This window comes from Gymnogyps californianus, chromosome 15, assembly GCF_018139145.2.
Source record: "Gymnogyps californianus isolate 813 chromosome 15, ASM1813914v2, whole genome shotgun sequence".
Classification (NCBI taxonomy): domain Eukaryota; kingdom Metazoa; phylum Chordata; class Aves; order Accipitriformes; family Cathartidae; genus Gymnogyps; species Gymnogyps californianus.
Genome location: NC_059485.1, coordinates 6,003,023 through 6,022,437, shown reverse-complemented (window position 1 = coordinate 6,022,437; position 19,415 = coordinate 6,003,023). Strand labels below are relative to the sequence as shown.

The 19,415-nt window shown below is 41.8% G+C and overlaps 1 protein-coding gene across 7 annotated transcripts in view; it reads right to left on the bottom strand.

Moving 5' to 3' along the window:
• The window catches only part of MAD1L1 (mitotic arrest deficient 1 like 1), a 376,769-nt gene that overhangs the window by 209,990 nt on the left and 147,364 nt on the right, over nt 1–19,415 (bottom strand). For all 7 annotated transcript variants that reach the window (XM_050905937.1, XM_050905938.1, XM_050905939.1 and 4 more), the window contains one exon: nt 6,321–6,461. In XM_050905937.1, coding sequence (XP_050761894.1) covers nt 6,321–6,461 — 141 coding nt within the window. The remainder of the gene's footprint in view (nt 1–6,320; nt 6,462–19,415) is intronic.

Here is a 19,415-nt window from a genome sequence, read left to right as displayed (position 1 = left end):
CAGACTGAAAGACTTCAGACAGCAGGAGTCCATCCTAAACTCCCTGCATTGCTAGCACGGGTGATAATTTATATTTATCATTACTAGAAATTTTTATGTTGAGGGAGAGTCAACACATGATCTAGTCAGTAAGAGAACTAGGGGCAGAGTGTCATGGACTGCACCTACATCAGGAGCATGACTTTCAGCAAGAGGTGATGGCAATTACAGTGTCTCCCCTTGTTCTTACTGCACTCGAAGCACAAGAGAGCAGCAGAGTTGGAAAATGCTTGTCTGTCCCATGCACTTCAATAGCCTACTTCAATACGCAGCCAAGAGAGGCAAAAGGGTCCTTATGGCTACTCGTTGTTCAGCAACTGGGGGCATTTTTCTGGGGGCTTGTCTATAAAGCAGTTTATCATAGGCTAGAGATACAGATATTGTCTTAGTTAATGATTTAATTTACTCTATGCAAGTTGGTGCCAGGACGTTCTCATTTCTTGAGAATGATGGAGGCTTGCTTCCAGTTAGCTGTGGTCCCTAGGAACTGCTGAGTTAAAGCCGTTCTTAAACTGTCAGAGCATCCACACACTAAAAATAGCTGTAAAAATCTATGTGTACTGAAAACAATGCCAGTTTGAGCAGAATATCTCCAGTATAAGGCAGTGCCATGGACTACTTCTCTTGACCAATTACTAACTTTCAGGACAGATCCAAAAGGGGAATCTCCTCAAAAAAATTAATAGTAACTGAGTTTTAAAATCTAGTTCGACCAAACAAAAAGTCTCAGATACGCAGAGACAGGCTCTGCTGCAGCATCAACCAGTTTTAAGAGGCACTCTTCTTCTACATAGCAGGGACTGTCACCTTTAACAAATCATTAAGCCCCTCCGTGACTTGACTTCCTCACTTATATGATGGTTATTTGCAAGGTGCTCTCCCAAAACACAGCCACTGGCAGGTGTAAAAGGGAAGGGAGGAAACTAATGGCTCCCTGACTTGACAAGGTCACTCGGGTCTGCAGGAAGATGAAACATGTGAAAGAAGAGAGAACCCAAGATAATCCATTTTGCAGGACTGCCGGAGGACACGGAGCCTGACCTACTCTCCTTTAGAAAAGAAAAGAAACACAAAGGACCACAGCGGTTCCCGGGAAGGCTCGAGTCTGCCAAGAGATGCCAAAGTGTTCGAGTTCAAAACGCTATTTCGATAAGATGTTTGCTTTGTCAGAAGATGATGTCCAGCCCTGTGACTGCTTCAGCAATCAGTGGTAGCTGATGCATGGAGCACATTAGCATCATCTCCAGAGAGAGCCTGTTTTCTCCCACATGAGTCACAGATAAGATGCTACAATGACAGCAGAAGTCTGGGCAAGTGAAACATATGCCATTCTGGAGTGGCAGGAAAGCTCTAGTGACTCGGATTTGCTCATTATGGACATCCGAAGCAAGGAGAGTAATCTCACTGCTTCTTACAGTCGCCACCGAGAAAAAATAGTGCACAAAGGTTGGATGGCAGCAGAGAGGTAGAGAAAGCAGGCAGAAGAAATCTGAAAATTAAAACAAACTCCTCTGTACCTTGCACAGATGGGAAGAAATTTCCCTGTAAAGTTGCCATCCTCGCAGAACCCCCTTCTGCTATGTAAAGAAGCAATTTACCTTTGAGGGGGAGAAGAAATACGGCAGAGGATGGATAAAGCAAGATAAACATAAAGTGTGGATGAAAGAGAGAAAAAAAAGAAGGTAAAAAAGTGGAAAAGCACTGATGGGGGAAGCTGGGTGAGAGACAAGGAGGAACTGTTAACTGCTCAAATAAACATTTTATTGCATCCGCACGTAAAATTTAAGCACTTTAAACACCGGGGTGACTGCTAAGTAACTCCCTTTGCAAGGAGCAGATTTGTGGCTAACATCACAAGAATCAACAATGCCCAATTTTCACTGCCAGCAGATGTGCTACAGTTATCAGGTGCAGATAAGGTGACAATATTTGGTCAATGAGTTTTGAGGTCACCAGTAATGCCCATGGTGGAACAAAAACACAGAACATATGGCATTTCATGTGCTGAAACTGTCAGACTCATAATTAACTGATTAGAGTACATATGGTGCTCACAGACAGTGTAAATCTCTCAATGTAAAAAATGCTGGAGACCATTGAAGGTGTCAGCATGAGTCTTCCTTGCAAATCTCTCTTCATTAAAGTTTCATATGGAGCCAAGTGTGTTGTAATAAAATCGCTATTAATGGAGTTATATTTATGACGATTTCTCTTTTGTGCAGCTGGATTTAACTTTTCAAACACTAAACTCCACATCAGAGCTTTTTCACAGTAGCTGCTGCATGCACAGAAGCTTCTTGTTTTGTCATATTTACCTTGAAATTAGAAGTAATGGGAGCTAAGGTAGCAAAAGTTAACCAAGATTGGCAGGAAAACTGTTAATATCACCAGTATCAAAACAAAAATTCATGCTGTGATATAAATATGGCTACAATTCTGTTTACTTTAAGTATTTGTAGCAGGCTGGCCAGGGACAAACTCATTCCCTCTTCAGCTCCAAAACACACTTTTAAGAAGATGGTGAGTGACACTTCATTAACCACGTGAAATAGGCTGACACAGCCTGCTTGCTTTTCCAGCCACCATTTCAGATGGCATTTTTCTTTGCCTCTCCCCCCTGTTTAACATTCAACACTCCGTAAAGTGCTTTCTTGAACCTGTCCAGCCAGATCGGTGTTGTGGAGTAGGGCATGAGGCTGGGGGCAGGCAGTTCTGGGGAGGATAAAGCAATCAATTTTGGTCCCAGAACAGACTACGTGTTTGCATGTCCATGCATTAGAGATCCAGCTTTTCTCATCAGTCATCAATGAAAGGGATATAAAAAGTTCCCCATCAGCCTTTGTTCGTCTTCCAGTCCTCTGCCCCATCAGGCTCTGATAGGACTAGTTCTTATGCAGCGACACTGCGTCTCTGAAGTGATCCGGGATGAAAGCATCCTTCTGTATTTCAGTTTCTGGAAAGGTGCCTGTAAATCCAGGCGATGTCTGCGATGCAGATGCAGCAGCGCTCCCAGCAGCTGTCCTGCCCAGCAAGGGCTGGGGAATGAGGGAGTCAGGCACAACTCAGTGTATCGCCTAACTCCATCCTCCTAGCATACACTAATAAACTACTCACACACAACCCTCCAGGGCTTACACGCTCCTCTCATTCCTTGTGTTCTTTTGAACAGCTTCCCACCTCCATTTATACATCAAGCAAAGGACTTACCAGAGACCTCATCTCCCTAATGAGTTAAAAGCTGTTGCCTCAGCCCAAAATCTTCCTAGTGCCACGCACTTTCCTCCTCTTTTCTACTGTGTTATCACTATCACTCCGTCTTCACCAGAGAGCTTCCTGCCTCACACAGAGCTGCTGCTGGAATGGATGGGAAAATCTCCATTTTCAGAGTGAGGAAAAATCCCTGTTAAGAACATCACTTTTTCCCTCCATGGCTTGTTCAGAGGTGGGGCTGCTGGTAACAGATTAGGGCAGCCAGAAGAAACAAGGAAAAAAAAAAAGTATCAAAGGGCTCTCTGCTAGGGAACACAGAAAGAGGTTTTGGTAAATTAAGTATTCTGTAGCAAAAAAAGAAAAAAAACTGTGATAAAAGAAGTCAGGGAAGAGCGACATGGTGCATGGTGTGAATTTTAAGGTTTATGAACAAAGCTGAAAGGTAGAAGCTACAAAATGTCATGCAAGAGGATGCATTTGCCTTAGACGCTCTAAGGGCTTTTTTAAACTCAGGATGCTCCTGGACCACGGCAATACCTGCAGCCTCCCCAGCAGAGATGCAGTGCACAGGGACTGTGCAAGGGCTGCTCCTGCAACAGGCGCACAGCTTTCCCAGTGTATGCTGAGCTGCCAGAAGCACTCCTCTGTGGGTGTAACTGTGGTTACCCGCAGTGGTATATCCTCTGTTAACTAGGGATCTTAATTGTTTTCCACAATTTAACCAACTTAGCCTAGCAACAAGTAATAGTGTCAGCCAGCCTTTTCAGCTCAGATCCATCACTCTCCTTGCAGCATCCCCAGATCTTACCTAGATCTCATCAGAACAGTTGTGCACATTGCTGGTTTGCTGCCACGTGCATGATGCTCGCAGATGGGTGCTTCTCATTCTTCTGTGGTACTCTACAAGCCAGTTGTGTGCTGCCCTCCCAGCCCATCCACACCAGCGGCTCCCAGGATGCCCCGACCCTTTTGCCACACTTAGACTTAAACGTGTTGAAGTTCCCTTTTTCCTTCCCTTCCCAGCCCTCCCCATCAGAGACTGTTTCTTCCACATCTCAGAAACAACTGAGGCTCCAAGGTGCCTCATTCCTGCCGTCTCCTCTGTTTGTGAGATGAGTCATGCAGGTGTCAACATTTCTAAAATTTGTACAGAGCTGGGAGGGTGCAGAGCATTATGTTAGAAGTTATTAATAGCTGCTATCGACCAGTTCTTTGATCTACAGGCAGTTGATTACAGCTGCTGCTCCTGATGATGAGACACCAGGCGTCCTGCCCTGTACCTCAATTTCCCTCTCCAGTTTTCAGATTTTTACTAAAACAAAAAACTTTCCCTAAAAATTTCAAAATAGATGGGATTCAGCAGTCAACACTGCAGTCAGAAAGGCAAACACAATCAAGTGAAGCATAAAATTTTACTTTGCAAGGGGAATATCAGGTCTTTGAATCCTGCTTCTAGCAAAGTCTTTGAAAGGCTTAAAGGTTGACATCACACAAAATAAACCTCCAGAGAATGCAGCTCCTTTCTGAAATTTTCCATGTAGCCCTTAATCCATAACCACGAAGACAAACTTAGAATTTGTGCCCTATAAATAATTAGAGGGGTGTAGCAATTGGTTCCCAAACTCTTCCATGTTTTCACCTGAAGAAGAAAAGGTAATTTGCTATTGCCCAAAGACACCACGCACATTTGACCTATTCAGTGAAACAATTTGGGAAATCTCCCTCCAACAACCCAGAGCCACTGCTGGAAACAACTAAGAAAACAGGATAAAATAGCCACCTATCACTTTATGTCAGCATCATCTAATCCTGCTCTTTCTGGTGGTAAGCAATATGGTGATCAAAAGACAACACAGAGAAATATTCTGAGACAGACAAATTCAGGCAAATTTCCATTTTATCTGATGTTACCAGCTAATTCTCTATCAACTTGCCCAAAACTTCGCAGAATTCCTTTTCTGAGAAACAGGGATGAAGTGGATCTATACCATGATACTCATCTATACCACACTACTCTGCTCTGCCTGCTAGGGCTTTAAAGGTCATTGGAGCCAGTATTGCCTGGCTTAAGTCCCCAGCTACCAACACAAGAAAAGAGCATTTTTAAGGATGCCAGAAGCAACAGAGAGGTTTGTGCACAGTGGGACAATCCACTCTATGGCTTCAACATGAACCCGAAGAGCATCAATTTCTACAAGTTTTACTCCATTTCAATTATGGCATCTATAAATCTGTATGATGGTGGAACTAGGCATGAAGAAAAGAAAACTCACATACTTATGACTATTGTAAAGCCTATGTAATAAAACTGCCAAGCTTTAAGATCACAGACGTATTCCAAATATTTCAACTCATGACCATAAAGCCCACTCCACTATGACAAAGTCCAACAGAGAAGAGAGGAACCATTTGGCAAATGCATGTTAACATTTACCTCATTACAGTCACATTTCAGATTACAAATTTTCAAAAAGAGAACTAAAAATAAGATAAGAATTCCTTCAAGAAATACTTCTATCTTTGGAAAGAATGGGGTTTTTTTAGAGAAAACCTAGTAAAAAGCATTTAACAGAGTTACTGGTATTCTGGGGTTTTCAGGCCCAATGCCAAGAAGCAAAGAATTGACAGCAGACACATACTTTCCTTCTTCAACCCTTAGAGTAAAGCTCTTATAAACACACACTCACTCACACTGTGTACAGAAGAGCCTTGCTACACATGCGATATAGTGAATCACTTAGACTAGACCACAGAGAAGACACCACACCTGCTGTATTTCATTACCCCTTTACACAACCCTTTAATCCGCAGGGACTAGTTGTCACTCCAGCCGTGCAGTACAGCTATGCTTAACACAAAGCAGACTCATCACACCCAAAGATGATTATTCTTGGCTTCTGCCAGCTTCAGGTGCAGAATAAGAACTTGTGGGTCTTACTGATCCTGGAATTTTGAAGTCTGAATTTTGCAAATCTGTCTTCTGTGAGAGCAGATCACATCGCTAGGCAATTCAATTTTAAAGGTCTCAGCTACTTCACCTCTGGGGTTAAGGCATGATGGTTCTTTATTACCTCCAGCTCGGTGTTATGAGCATGCAGCTTCTGCACCATCTCCTCGGCCTCACGCATACGCCGGTTCAGCTGGGGCGAGTGCTCTGAAGGGGTCAGCTCGCTGTCATACGACTCCAGAATTGCTCGCATCCCATCACGCTCCTGTCAGGAAGAACAGAAACCACCTTTAGGGATAAAGCCCCTGATCTCACTCCGAGGAGAGGGTTCCCAGAACGATATTCAACATTTTTGCCCATTGTTCTTTTATATGGCAAAGAAACCCTGATGGATATACACTCATCATCTTCATATTGGCATCAAGCCACAGACGTGAACACATAGTTCTAATAAAATAAATGTTGCTGCTCTGAAAACTGAAACATTGGACTGTCTTGTGTATATATAAAACCACATATCCCTTGCAGGAAAGAAACATGCATACACTCTAACAAGCAGATGGCAACTGAAAACAGAGCCTGCCTTCTTTTTGGAGACATTATTCTAATTCAACATGGCTGAATGGGTTTCTTCAGCAAAATATTTAGTGTAGTACTTGACATTTTTCCTGCCAAAGAGTTCCAGCAATGAACGAACAGAATTGTCACAACAGAAATGAAACAGATTTGACAACAAACAAAGCGGCTGAGAGCAAATATCCTCTAAATGGTATGTGACTTATCACTCGTTAAACATTGCAACATTCAGTTTTTTCAGAGGTTAATATCTCACAGACAATGCGTTTGGCTCACTTCGCTCTTTGCTGGCAATTATAACTAAGCATTTGCAGAGAAGGACAAAAAGAAGGATCCCTCTCCCCTCCCTGAGAGTGTTTGCACTCCCAAGTATAAAGCTTGGGCTGAAAGCTAAGGGTAAAACTTTTTGTGTGGGCCCCTGGTTGAAGTATTTCCTAACGCGTTCCCAACTTCAGACAGCACCTAACACCTACCTCCAAGGCATTGATGGAGAAGAATGGGGACAAATGGCTGAAAATTTCAAAGTCAGGTGTGTTTTAAGGAGATTACTGTTTACAGTGCAATATGCATACAGGGATTAGCCAGCTGATGAAGTGTTTTATCTTTTGACTACATGGAAGAACCTTGATGTTTGCGAGGCTACAGAACAGAGTCAAAGAAGCACAGGCCCCTGGCATAAATCCAAAGAGCAAAAACTCCTAGGAAATCTTACAGTGCTGCCTCCCTTTATTGCTGAAGTTTGCTACCTCGCCCTGTTACAGAAATGCTCAAGTGCTCTGGACAAACCAGTTCTCTTGTGTGAATTCTGCCACCACAAAACCGGAAAATATTATTAGAAGATCACTCAGCTTTACAGCTGTGCAGTTCACATCCAGACCAGGCCACTGCCACTACACTGAACCTCGAGCACTTCATAAACCCAGCTTGGCCGCGCTGAAATGCTTCACTGGGATCCTGCTCTCTTGGGGAAATCAGGAATTGCCAGGGTAGAAAAAGATGTCCTTTCCCCTCACCCCTCAATGAAACAGGTTGTATTTCAGATAGTGAAGGTGATGCTAACTGCTCAGCCGAGCAAGCCTGTATGCAAAAGTTATCTCCTCCTTCAAAATCTAAAGGTCACAGACTGAACATGGATAGCAAGTGTACGTGTGGAGAAGGGAAGGAACATTTGAATTCAAGGTGTGAAAATAAGACGAGGGGCACTGCCAGAGGTACAGTGTGTGTTCAGAGCATGCCACGGATTGAAATGTCAGCCAAGATGGTTGGGTTGGTCAGCAGGCAAAAGGACCCCAAGACCAAAGGACAGCCTGAGGCTGAAGGAACAGAGATAATAAAATAATAAAGAAAAACAGGTTTTAACATAAATAGTACTAGAAGCTATTACTAGCTCCTTGCTCAGGTCTGAGTGAAGAGAAATACTTTTCCAGGGAAAGAACAGTTTTGCCATAGTTTAGAAAGAATTATTCCTCTGACAGACATATGAAAGGACATACTTCCATGTTACTGCAGAAGGAGAAAACCCAAACCCAGCCACACCACACCTGCCTTGTAATGAACTTGTGTAGCAGAAAGGCAGCAGCACAGGATCGCTCCATCCTCCTCCTCCCCCTCCAGCATACACACACATCACCCAGTCTGCCCAGTCCACCCTCCATAAGGCAAACTGCTTTTGCTCAGGAGATGACTTCCATTCCCCATTTATTGCAGAATCGTTGTCTAAACCACAGAAGAGAACGTAATGACAGCATTTAGCAAAGGTATTAGTTTGATCCTTGCATGGTGTTGCAATTAGATCTGCAATTACAGCATCCTCTCTCTTTCTCTGTACTCCTAGCTGCTCCACTATCCTAATTTTCTACTAAGCATCTTTCATCGATGTGATAATTTAACACTGCAATGTTCTCTCCATTACAGCAGGGCAGTCACAAAATCCTTAGCCTTTTTTCAACAGCAAACAGGACCTCTGGCAATTCCCATCACACTTGGCTTCCAATTAACTGCTGAATATTAGGTCATTCAAGTCATCCCCAGCAAGATCCTAGCAGTTCCCCAAGATGTTCAGCTGCAAGGGGGACAAACTTCTGCTTTCATGTTAGGAAGGGAAAACTGCATGGGAGCAGGACATCCCTACAGGCTCTTTCCCCTAAAATCAACTACAGACTTTGCCCTTCAAAGCCTTTCTCTTAAAGGAAGAGTAAACTTCTCAAGAAAAAACACGCACGGTAAACACAGCACAAGCTGTATTGGAAAAAAAGGTGCTGAAAAGCTGAAATAAAGGGTGGTACAATTAAGCACTTGATCCTGGAGTTTAGTTCTCCTCTTTAATTATTTCTAAATATTAATACTGTAATGAAATCAATTCTCAGCTTCCAACAAGTGGTCCCCAGCTCCATTTTTTAAATTTCTCCCCATCAAGAGCACTTACTGAAAGCTTTTTGCTCCCTCCTAAAGATCTTGTTAGTTTGGCAGGAAACAGAAGTTCTTGTTGAGAAGTCCTCTGTCTAAAAAGATTCTCTAAAATGTAATCCTAATTTAGTAATTGCTGCAATCTCCTCATCCCACACGACAGGATATTCCCCAAGCCCCATTAAAAACCTCCCCAGGGACTTTCAGATGCCCTTTCTAACCTTTTTCCAACACCTCTGCTTTCCTGCTTTCTATCAGGAGAGTATTCATCAGAATTACTAAAAAGCGGTTCCTCTGGGAATTTCCAAAATTTACCCAGCACAGGGCATCTCTGCTAACTCACCATGGACCTTACACCGGCTCACTTCCAGGTGCTCTTTACCTTGACCAGTTTCAAATCAACACCAGAACAGAAATGCAGCTTACTCTAAACATGCCCTAAAAGCAGAATAATTGGTTTTGATGTTCATTATAAACTTAGGAAATTAATGCCCTACAGCAAACTCTGGTGCTGCAGCTTGCAGCTGTGTTTGAGGAGATGTAAGTTTGAAAAAGAGGAACGATAGTGATTTTTTGAAAGGTTGAACAGTTTCCCTTCCTTCTGCCAGCAACAGCCAATTCACCAAACAAATACGCCTCCTACTATTGCATAAGTAACTAAAAAGAAAACATGTTTTATAATCTTAACCACAAACTAGAGCTAATCCCATGAAAATCTGCTACGGGAAAGTACAGGAAGGCATCTCTGCAAAATGCCATCCCTAAGAGAAGACTTCTCTCCAGTCCTCCCACCAGCTCCTCTATTCCCTCTACGTAAAGCCAAAATTTAACCTGATCGTCGAGTAGCCTGAAGCTAAGGGAAAGTCTCTTTCCCCGGCATTCACACACCAGAGGGCTACCAGAGTGGTTTAGAAACAGCAGTAATATAAGTGGGCTCCTCCAGGACTTTTGGGTTAATTTTAGGGAAGGACCTGAGAACCGTTCACATAAGCACCATCATCATCATCCCTACCAACATTCCCCACGTCAGTGAAGCAGTGCTACTGCACATCTCCAAGGGCAGCCCGCAGCTTCAAATATCTGCACGCTGAGGAATGCGAGAGTGACTCCCAGCTGTGCGCTGGAAGCACCTGAAGAGTAAAATATAGCCAAAAACATTTTAAAAGCCATCTGACCTTATATACATACATATAAAATCAGGCCCTATTCCTGTTGATGCTTGTTAGCCCCTCCTCAAACATACATACACACAATTCACCACAGACTTTCTAATTAGTTGAAGAAAAGAAAAAAATCAATAAGAAAGAAATTAAAGTTACAAATCTAACTGAAGTCAGTCACACACCCAGGGAAAATTTGTTCCTGGGGTAAAGTTTATCTAGTGTCATAATTTTATTGAAATCCTATATCTTCCTATTGACTTTTATCGTTTCAAGCTGGATGCCAGAGTTATCATTATTAGAGTCTCAGTGTTGCTTGCAGGCCTGAGGTTTGGGGTTTTTTTTTTCCCTTTTATAAACAAGCTGTAATTGTCTGGTTTATTGATCAATAAATCTTTCAACTGCCTCTCTTCACCCAGCTTCTGTTCTGGTAAGTCTCCTGCACCATTCTCTGAAAAAAAATATAGGGTTGTTGTTTTTTAAAGAACAGATTGTTTTGTCATTAGCAATGAAAGAGCAGGAATTGTGCCGGTCGGTTCCGATAATGGCTTTTTAATGAGAGATTCTAGTCACAGTAAAATCTGCTTTATTTCCACATGAGTGAACTTCAACTATTAATCCACAACCCAAACGCACAGCTCAGTTGCTCTCTCACTTCTGCATGGGTTAGAGCCTGGCAGAGGAGACAGACTTTGTAAAGTGGAATCGTAATGATATTTCCCACTTGGTGCTTTTTTGATGGTACAGAAATATTCCTGTTCCTAGCGCTAGAGGAGGTTTTTGTTTAATTAATGATAATTTTTGGAGAATGTTAATAGACTGCTTCATTATAGGAAATCAGTGGCAAGATTTCCCCCTCCTCTTCCTCTCCAGACTCCTAACTCCAAATTAGTCATAATAAGAGAAAATTTCGAGACTGAAGAAAGATATGGAGCTTCAACATCAAACAGATGCTATTTGCAATCAGGTATAATTTAGCTAACTATTCCTCATAAAAACACAAATAAAAGAGAAAGATGACTCTTGATGGAAGTGTAACAGAGGTCTATGCTTTCTTGCTTTAAGCTATACAAATACATACATAGAAAAAGGGAGATGGTAACTGGGGCTCGACCAGATGTTTAACATTAGTAAAATTAGCAGTGTGAGGTGTGGGAACATAAGCCAAAATATGGTCAGAAGTAACTGAAGAATACTTAAATATATTAGACTGTGTCAGGACCTATCGACAAAACATATCCTTAGGATACTTCAAAAATTAGTCACGGTAATCTCTGGTCCACGAGCAACTATCTTTGATGAACTCACAAATGGCAAGACAGGCCCTGAAAATAGGACAGAGGAACAGATCCAACCTTTTAAAAGAAGGATGGATGAGAAGATACAGACTCTGGCAATTATAAATCACTTCAACGTTTTGGTATCTCACAAAATACTTGAAGAAAACATTAAGAATCAAATTGCAAGCAGCTAGAGAAGAATTAGAGACAAGAAACAGTCAGCTGAGCCTTAATGTGAGTAATATCAAACCAGTCTAATTTCTTTCTTTGACAGGTAACTTGTCTGCTGAATAAAGGCAAACAATAAATGCGATAAATCTCAACTTCAGTGATGTGTTTATCAAAGAGGAGGATTACAATTCAACATCATCTCAGTAATTTAGAGAAATGAATTTGTATCAAGGTGATGAAATTCATGAAAGCAAAGCACAGAGCCCTGCATGTTGTGTAGCAACACAGGCACCAGGTACCATTAATAGCCTGCAGCGTCAGCTGGCATCTACCCCTTCTCCAAGCTGCCCGTTTGCATCTTCCTCACAGGAAACACGTGCATCCCACTTCAAGCTCGATGGGATACAGGCAGCTGCCCTATACACCACAGAAAAGCATTAGCCGGGAAACGCACAGGGCTACTGACAACAGGTTCTGCCCCAATCTGATGGCTGGAGGAATTGATAAGGAATTGATACATTGTTAAGCGTTACTTTGTAATTAGGCTTCTCTCTTCAAAGACTATGTTCACATCCCATTGCCTTACGGAAAATGGGGGGAAAAAAGTAAAAAAAGCGACAGCAAGACCCAAGAAACAGGGGTCCGAAGGCAGAGCTGTGGCTAAAGGCACATTCGGTCAGACTTTGCTATTACAGGAACGCATCTAAGGGCTCTGCATCCCCTCAGCTCCTGACTCTCTTGGAGCACTGCTAACAAGCGCTAATCAAGTCTTCCAGAACAGAAAAAATCCAAGAGTTCTATGCCAAAGAAACCCAGCAAAAATTAAGTTACCAGAAACTTTGCAAATCCTCCTTGTCTACAGCACCATCTACTATCACCAGAAGGCAAATGTTTCCCCCTTCTCTTACCACCCTTAACTTTTGTACTAATCATCTTTAAACCAAAATTTTCTATTCCCAAACCTCCAAACAGCTTCCTTCTCAGCTACAGCCGTTTCCCAACATTCTTCTCTGTGGCTGACCTATTTTCACATTACTTTGCAAATTAGAACTGACTGCAGACACATATGTATATACACACCATTGACTTTCTACTCAAGACCTCAATTAAAACAGCATTTACAAAAAAGCCCGTTAACTCCATTAAAACATCCAGCAGATTTCACCACCCTTACATGGACAAGAACGTTAAGGAATGGTTTTTCAAAATATCATTACCTCTCGAATGTGACTTTCTATATATCACACCTCTGCTTGCATTTTTGCCCCTCAAGCCAATATAAGACTATTGCAGGAGTCTAAAGATGGATTTCACCTATAAAGAAGTCCCAGTACCTCCAGCCATGTCTAAACTGAATAGGTGGGAGAGAGGTCAGAAAGACTGATGTACTCTGTAACCACAAGCACACAGCAAACCAGGAATTAAGCATCCCTATCTCTCCCATCATCTCCCTACAAGCGATGGTTTTTATCACTTTTTCTGATACTCTCATAACGGAGCCATTTTCTTGCTAGGAAAAGTAGCATTAAGGTTGAACACCAACTTTTCACTCAAGGTTGGAAGTCTGGGGAAAGCAGCCACCAGGCAAAACTGTGGTGAGAAGAGGACACAACCAGGCAGAGAGCCTGAGAAAGACGATCAAAGGCTAATTTTAGGTGCCAGAACAAGGCATTCAGAGACACTCTTAGCTTCCCAACCATCATTTCTTAAATTTTGGAGAGACTTGGCAATCTGACTGCTCTTTTGGCAAACATTCAGCAGGCAGCTTTAAACGTACACCTACAAATACCTGTGTATTTTACTTGCTCTTATATTCCTAAATTTATTTCCAGATTTATAGTTCTTCCTTTCTAGCTCTTGTCCCTCACCTCCAACATTCTCTGCAGAGGGCTCAGCTTGCCTTATATCCTGGCAATGGACCAGAGGACATAAATCCACTGTAACTCTTTTAATCTGTCTCTGATAAATCCCCTGCTTACTATCTTCTGGAACATTGTGCATGGTCTCTAAAAGCCTCATTTTGCTTATAGCACATACATATGCCAGCTGACAAGCAATCATACAACTGACACTGCAACAAACTAAATATTATCTGACTAAAATATCCCTGGGGTCCTCTTACTTCACAGTGAGTTTAACATGTTTAGTTATGTTTCCTAACCTCCTGCTGCCGTGAAATAATTTTATGATTTTTCTTCATTTAACTCCCTTGTACTGGAACACTCATCATTGCCTCTCTCTAGCATGAGCTTGCTTTTCTATCTCGGTGTATTTCTCATCTCTTCATTCAAAAAAACCTCTCTTCTTTCTACCATTTTTCTTCGCCCTGCTGCTCAAGCGGTGGCGATCTTCCACAAGTGTGAAGCTGCCTTATTCACCTGCCTCAGCACAGGGCCACTCTTCGTCTGACACTGGTGTCTGACACAGTGTGCACAGTTCACATTTGAAAAACAGTCATTTCTTTAAAAAAAAAAAAAATTAATACCATACCTTCTTCAACCTAGCCACTAGATTACCATCGCTGACAGAGGGAAGGCATACAACTGACAAGTAAATGTATTCATCCTTACTGGCAACAGAAAACTAATATCTTATTCATCTATTCAAAGAAAAAAAAAAAAGAAAAAGCCTTATTCAACCCTGAAAAGAAAGTTTTTGTGAGGCTGCATCAGATTCTTCTATTCTGCCAGTGTCTACAGCACATAAAAATTCAGCCCTATGTTCATTCCTTACCCTCGGATTTCTTTTTCCTCCTGCCTACTAAGTAACCCAGATATTGGCCTCTAAATCTCTTAACAGCCGGTTTCCTGCAGTTTTAACCGCTTAAATATCATTAACTTGGGAGAAAAGTAAACTGAACTGTGCTCTAAGCCGGTGCAGTTATCTCTGCAAAAATAAAGGAGGAGGAATCGCACCACCGTCTGGGCTCTGTTGCTGGGGTATTCAGGCTAAAACAGAACTGAAGCAGGAGGGCAAATCTCTCGCATCAGATTTTGAGAGGATAGAAAAATCAGAGGCCTGAGTTCATCCAATCAGCTCAACACAGCACGTTTCATTGAACTTGAAAAGTAATTTCTTGGTCCCCTTACGATGTGTCAGCAACTCTAGAAATATGGCAGCTGTGGCTTTTTGAAAAAGGCAAGAAAAAGGACTTTTAGCTAATGCTTCAGAATATACATCACCTGACTGCTTTATTAGAAAATATTAATAATTTCCCATATTTTACTTAATTCATAAAACATTCCCTCTACCTCCAGAGTATAAAAGATCAGCGACTTCAATAAGAGTTTCAGAAATTATACATCAAGTTATCTCCTAGGTCACCCATAGCATATCTGCATTATCTTTAAAGGATTCTCCTGGGCAGAGCGGATACAGCTCCTTGCCCTCACAGCCCAGCGACATCTCCTTAGGAAGAGGACACCGTGCAGAGAAGACTGAAAAGTCTGGCTACTTATCTGCTGCAATAGGACTGTCTCAGGCAAGCAAGTGTCGTGGTTTAACCCCAGCCGGCAACTAAGCACCACGCAGCCGCTCGCTCACTCTCCCCCCACCCCTGGGATGGGGGAGAGAATCAGGAAAAAAACCTTGTGAGTTGAGATAAAGACAGTTTAATAGGACAGAAAGGAATGAAAAACAATGATAATGATAATAATAATATGACAATAGTAATACTAAAAGAATTAAACTATACAAAGCAAGTGATGCACAATGCAATTGCTCACCACTCGTTGACCGATGCCCAGTTAGTTCCCGAGCAGCGATCCACCCTTCCCAGCCAACTCCCCCAGTTTATATACTGGGCATAATGTCATATGGTATGGAATATCCCTTTGGCCAGTTTGGGTCAGCTGTCCTGGCTGTGTCCCCTCCCAGCTTCTTGTGCCCCTCCAGCCTTCTTGCTGGCTGGGCATGAGCAGCTGAAAAATCCTTGACTTAGTATAAACACTACTTAGCAACAACTAAAAACATCAGTGTGTTACCAACATTATTTTCCTACTAAATCCAAAACACAGCACTATACCAGCTACTAGGAAGAAAATTAACTCCGTCCTAGCTGAAACCAGGACAGCAAGTTAAGTAACACGCGCCTTAACACACGTGAAGCCTACAGACAGACACCCACAGCACCTACACTACAAATCATCACATCACGTCTGACCAACTTTACAAGCCATAGGGTTGAATGCATCTATACAAAAGGCCTTTCTGCCCACTATACATTGGGGTTAAAATGTTTTCACTTATCTATAACAACTGTTGGAAACTTCCTTCAATTACTGTCTCATAACTAGTAGGGAACTGCCCAGAAGCCCACAGTATTCATAGATCTACCCTGATGCAGAATACAGAGGGTAAAAAACCCAAACAGCCCACACATACAATACCACATCCAGTGCCTACCCAGCCCTGATGCTCAAGTTGTTGACCAAAAACCATAAAGCATTTTGGTAAGTACAGGAGGCACAGTGTGCAACTCCCATGCTACATAAGCCATCTATGAGGCAAAAGAATACATAAACTTATTCTTCTTGAAATGATAATGACCATAAGGCGTCATTTCTCACCCAAGCCGTGCTCCCAACAGTAAGACTGGGCTAGCTTAAGGGACAGCTTATTTAATCACACCCAATGATTTATCTAGGGCAAAGCAATAATAAGCCACTACTTTGAACTAAAATTCTATGATTTACTTGGATGTGGTCAAAATACTAATTTCACGTTACACAACACACGTTTCACATTACCCACATGATGTGGGTTACATGTTTTAACTTGTACCCTTTGAAAATATGAATGAACAATCATTTTAATGCTTTGAGTATATAAGCCAACTAAAAAGGTTGGTAAAGGTAAACACAAACTGTACCAAGCAACACTTCCTCGGCTTTTTTTAAGATCAGTTTATTCTCTCAACCCAGAGCACAGTTCAGACAACACCCACACAACATGTCTCATTAGCTTAATCAGGAGCCGTCTTCAGGGTTTGCTCTCAGACAGCAAGTAAACACCATGAAGCTCAGCTACTCTTTAACCTTGTGAACTGCACTTCTGAAAGTTTGCTGCATTTAAAAAAGAAAACGTGCCACCTTGGTGCTCTGGATTGCAGCTTCTCGAGCAGAGGCTTGTCATACGCTGGCACTCAAATCCCGTATAAACATCAGTGCAGGCTGGCAGAGAAGACCATGAACCATCCCTCTGTGCCTGGGATCCTGTTCCTCGAGACCCAGATATGGTGAAGAAAAAATTGGATGCTTAAGAACCAGGTGCAAGGACCACATCAGGCAGGTACAAGACTATGGTGCTTTACCACCATTCCAGTCGCACCTTCACCTTGGGCTTCCCAACTCCAAAAAAAGACATTTAATAAATACTTTTGAAAAACAAGCTCTCATTGACAACTCCTCCGGATATTTTTATTGATCATATAAATATCCAGTCTCATTCTGAACCCTGATAAATTCCTGACCTTGCCAGTTTTCTGATGGAAATGAATCCCATTGCTTTTTTCATTGCTTGAAAATGTATTTTCTTTTATCAGTTTTTAATTTGCCACCTTTCAGCTTCATTGAACATCTTTGTTCTTGCATTGCACAGACATGGAAAACAACAGCTCCCAAACAACTTCTCTAAACCATTCATTCATTAGACTCTGCGCTTTCAACTTGTCACCTCTTATTCAACTACTTTTTAAGGTAAACAAGTCCAATTTTCAGTTTTCCAGCATAACTGCTTTGCCAATCTTTCATACTCTTATCACCCGTTTCTGACTGCTACTCTCATTCTGCAGCATCCTTAGCTGAAGTGGGTTGATGAGGAATAAATGAAGAGAAACAGTGAAGATGCACCGCAAGTCACTGGTCCCTTCCCCACCTCTCTCTGTAACGGGTACACCCTCACCGAGCTCCTGGCTGGCTAAAGAGCTCATGATCCCGATGTCTGCTGCCCATCAAACTCTTTCACATACAAGTTACCGACAGACCCCACTCCACCAGCACGTCCCCACATGCGAGGACCCCCTAACTGCGCTCAGTGCCAACTACACAGGTTGGCAAACACCTACTGCGCAACAACTTCAGAGGGCTCAGCCCATCGTCCGAGAAGCAGGACAAGATGCTCTCCCAAAAGCTGCTGAGCCAGGGGATGGCAAAAGCCCAGCGATTTGCAGTTTGGGAACACAGCAGGCAATAACCTCCTCAACCACACCTAGCAGAGAACAGAAGAGAAGAGGATGCATATATACTCCCAAGAAAGAACCTCCAGCTCTTGTGACAACAGCCCACATACAGATTTCCTCAAATTTTAAACATTTCAGAAATGAAACTATTACCTTAAAATAGCCTACAAGTTAGTAGATGTAATATTAATATTAGGTGCCACTCAGTGAACACCTTCCTTTTACAGTGTCACCAGAGTGCTGGTTAATTCACGCAGACAAAAACGACGTTCCTTTCTTTGTTCTCCCTCCACTGCCTCTGCAATATTAAGTCAACAAAATCTTTCCTCAAAACCACACTGACATCAGGAATGTTATGCTCAAACCATTAGACAAAATGTGAAGCACTGAAGTCATGCTTCATTAAAAACAAGTGGAAAAATCAGTTTACCGGAAGAAAAACATTATTTAGGAAATATATGCATTATATACATCTGAAAGAGAATGATGATTAAATGTATAAGACCAAAACATTCATCAGTCTTTTAATTAATATTTGACCACAAAATTATGCACACTCCCATTTCTTTATATTCTATTTTCAACAAAACCACATAGCAATAAAGAGCAGAACAATAGTATAAAAAAATCTACTTTGTTGCAAGCTAAAACCATTGGTTTGCTTTCATACTAATGAACTGCCACGTATTAGAGAACAAAATGGACTATCAGCTTTTCTACTTCCGGGCACAACTTCATCAAAGTGAATAGAATATGGTATGATCACAGAAATGATTGTCAAAAGAAAAGACACAGTAACAGAGGGAAGAAGTCTCTCCCTGCCACATAACATCACGGCAAGAGCTGGTAAATAGCAGACAGTTAATGATGACCTCCTACTTCCATACTGCAACACACCCACAATGAAGAACCTTCTGGATAACTTGGAGGCACTCAAGTTGAAATTTAGCCTTTCCTATGTTCCACATACCAGAAAGACAATCCAAAGGACACCCAATCCACCATCGGCAGAATTACCGAATTTTTAGTTTGCAATCAAGTAACTCCTCAAGAAGACAAAAAGGTGAGAACAGACCCATTTGCACAGCAATATTTAAGCATACAACACTTATCACTAAATTTGTCCCATCTCTGGAAAAAAGTCCATTGTGATGTGTCAGGAAATACTATCAGTGCTATTTTTATTATTCTAAAAAAAAAAAAGTTTAAAATGAAGTCACATATCTGTTGCTATATTTGGTTCTTCTGCTATGTTTCGTTCTTCTGCTTCCATTTGTGAAATACCATTATATTATTTAATAACATGCCTTTCTCTCTAAGTGCCTTACAATAAACCTGGCCAGAACTCTCCTGACTTAGTACAATCTTTCTCAAATACAGCTTTATCTTACCAATGAATGTTATATGAGATGACGTCACGTTCAATATAGTCTATTATCAGCAATAGA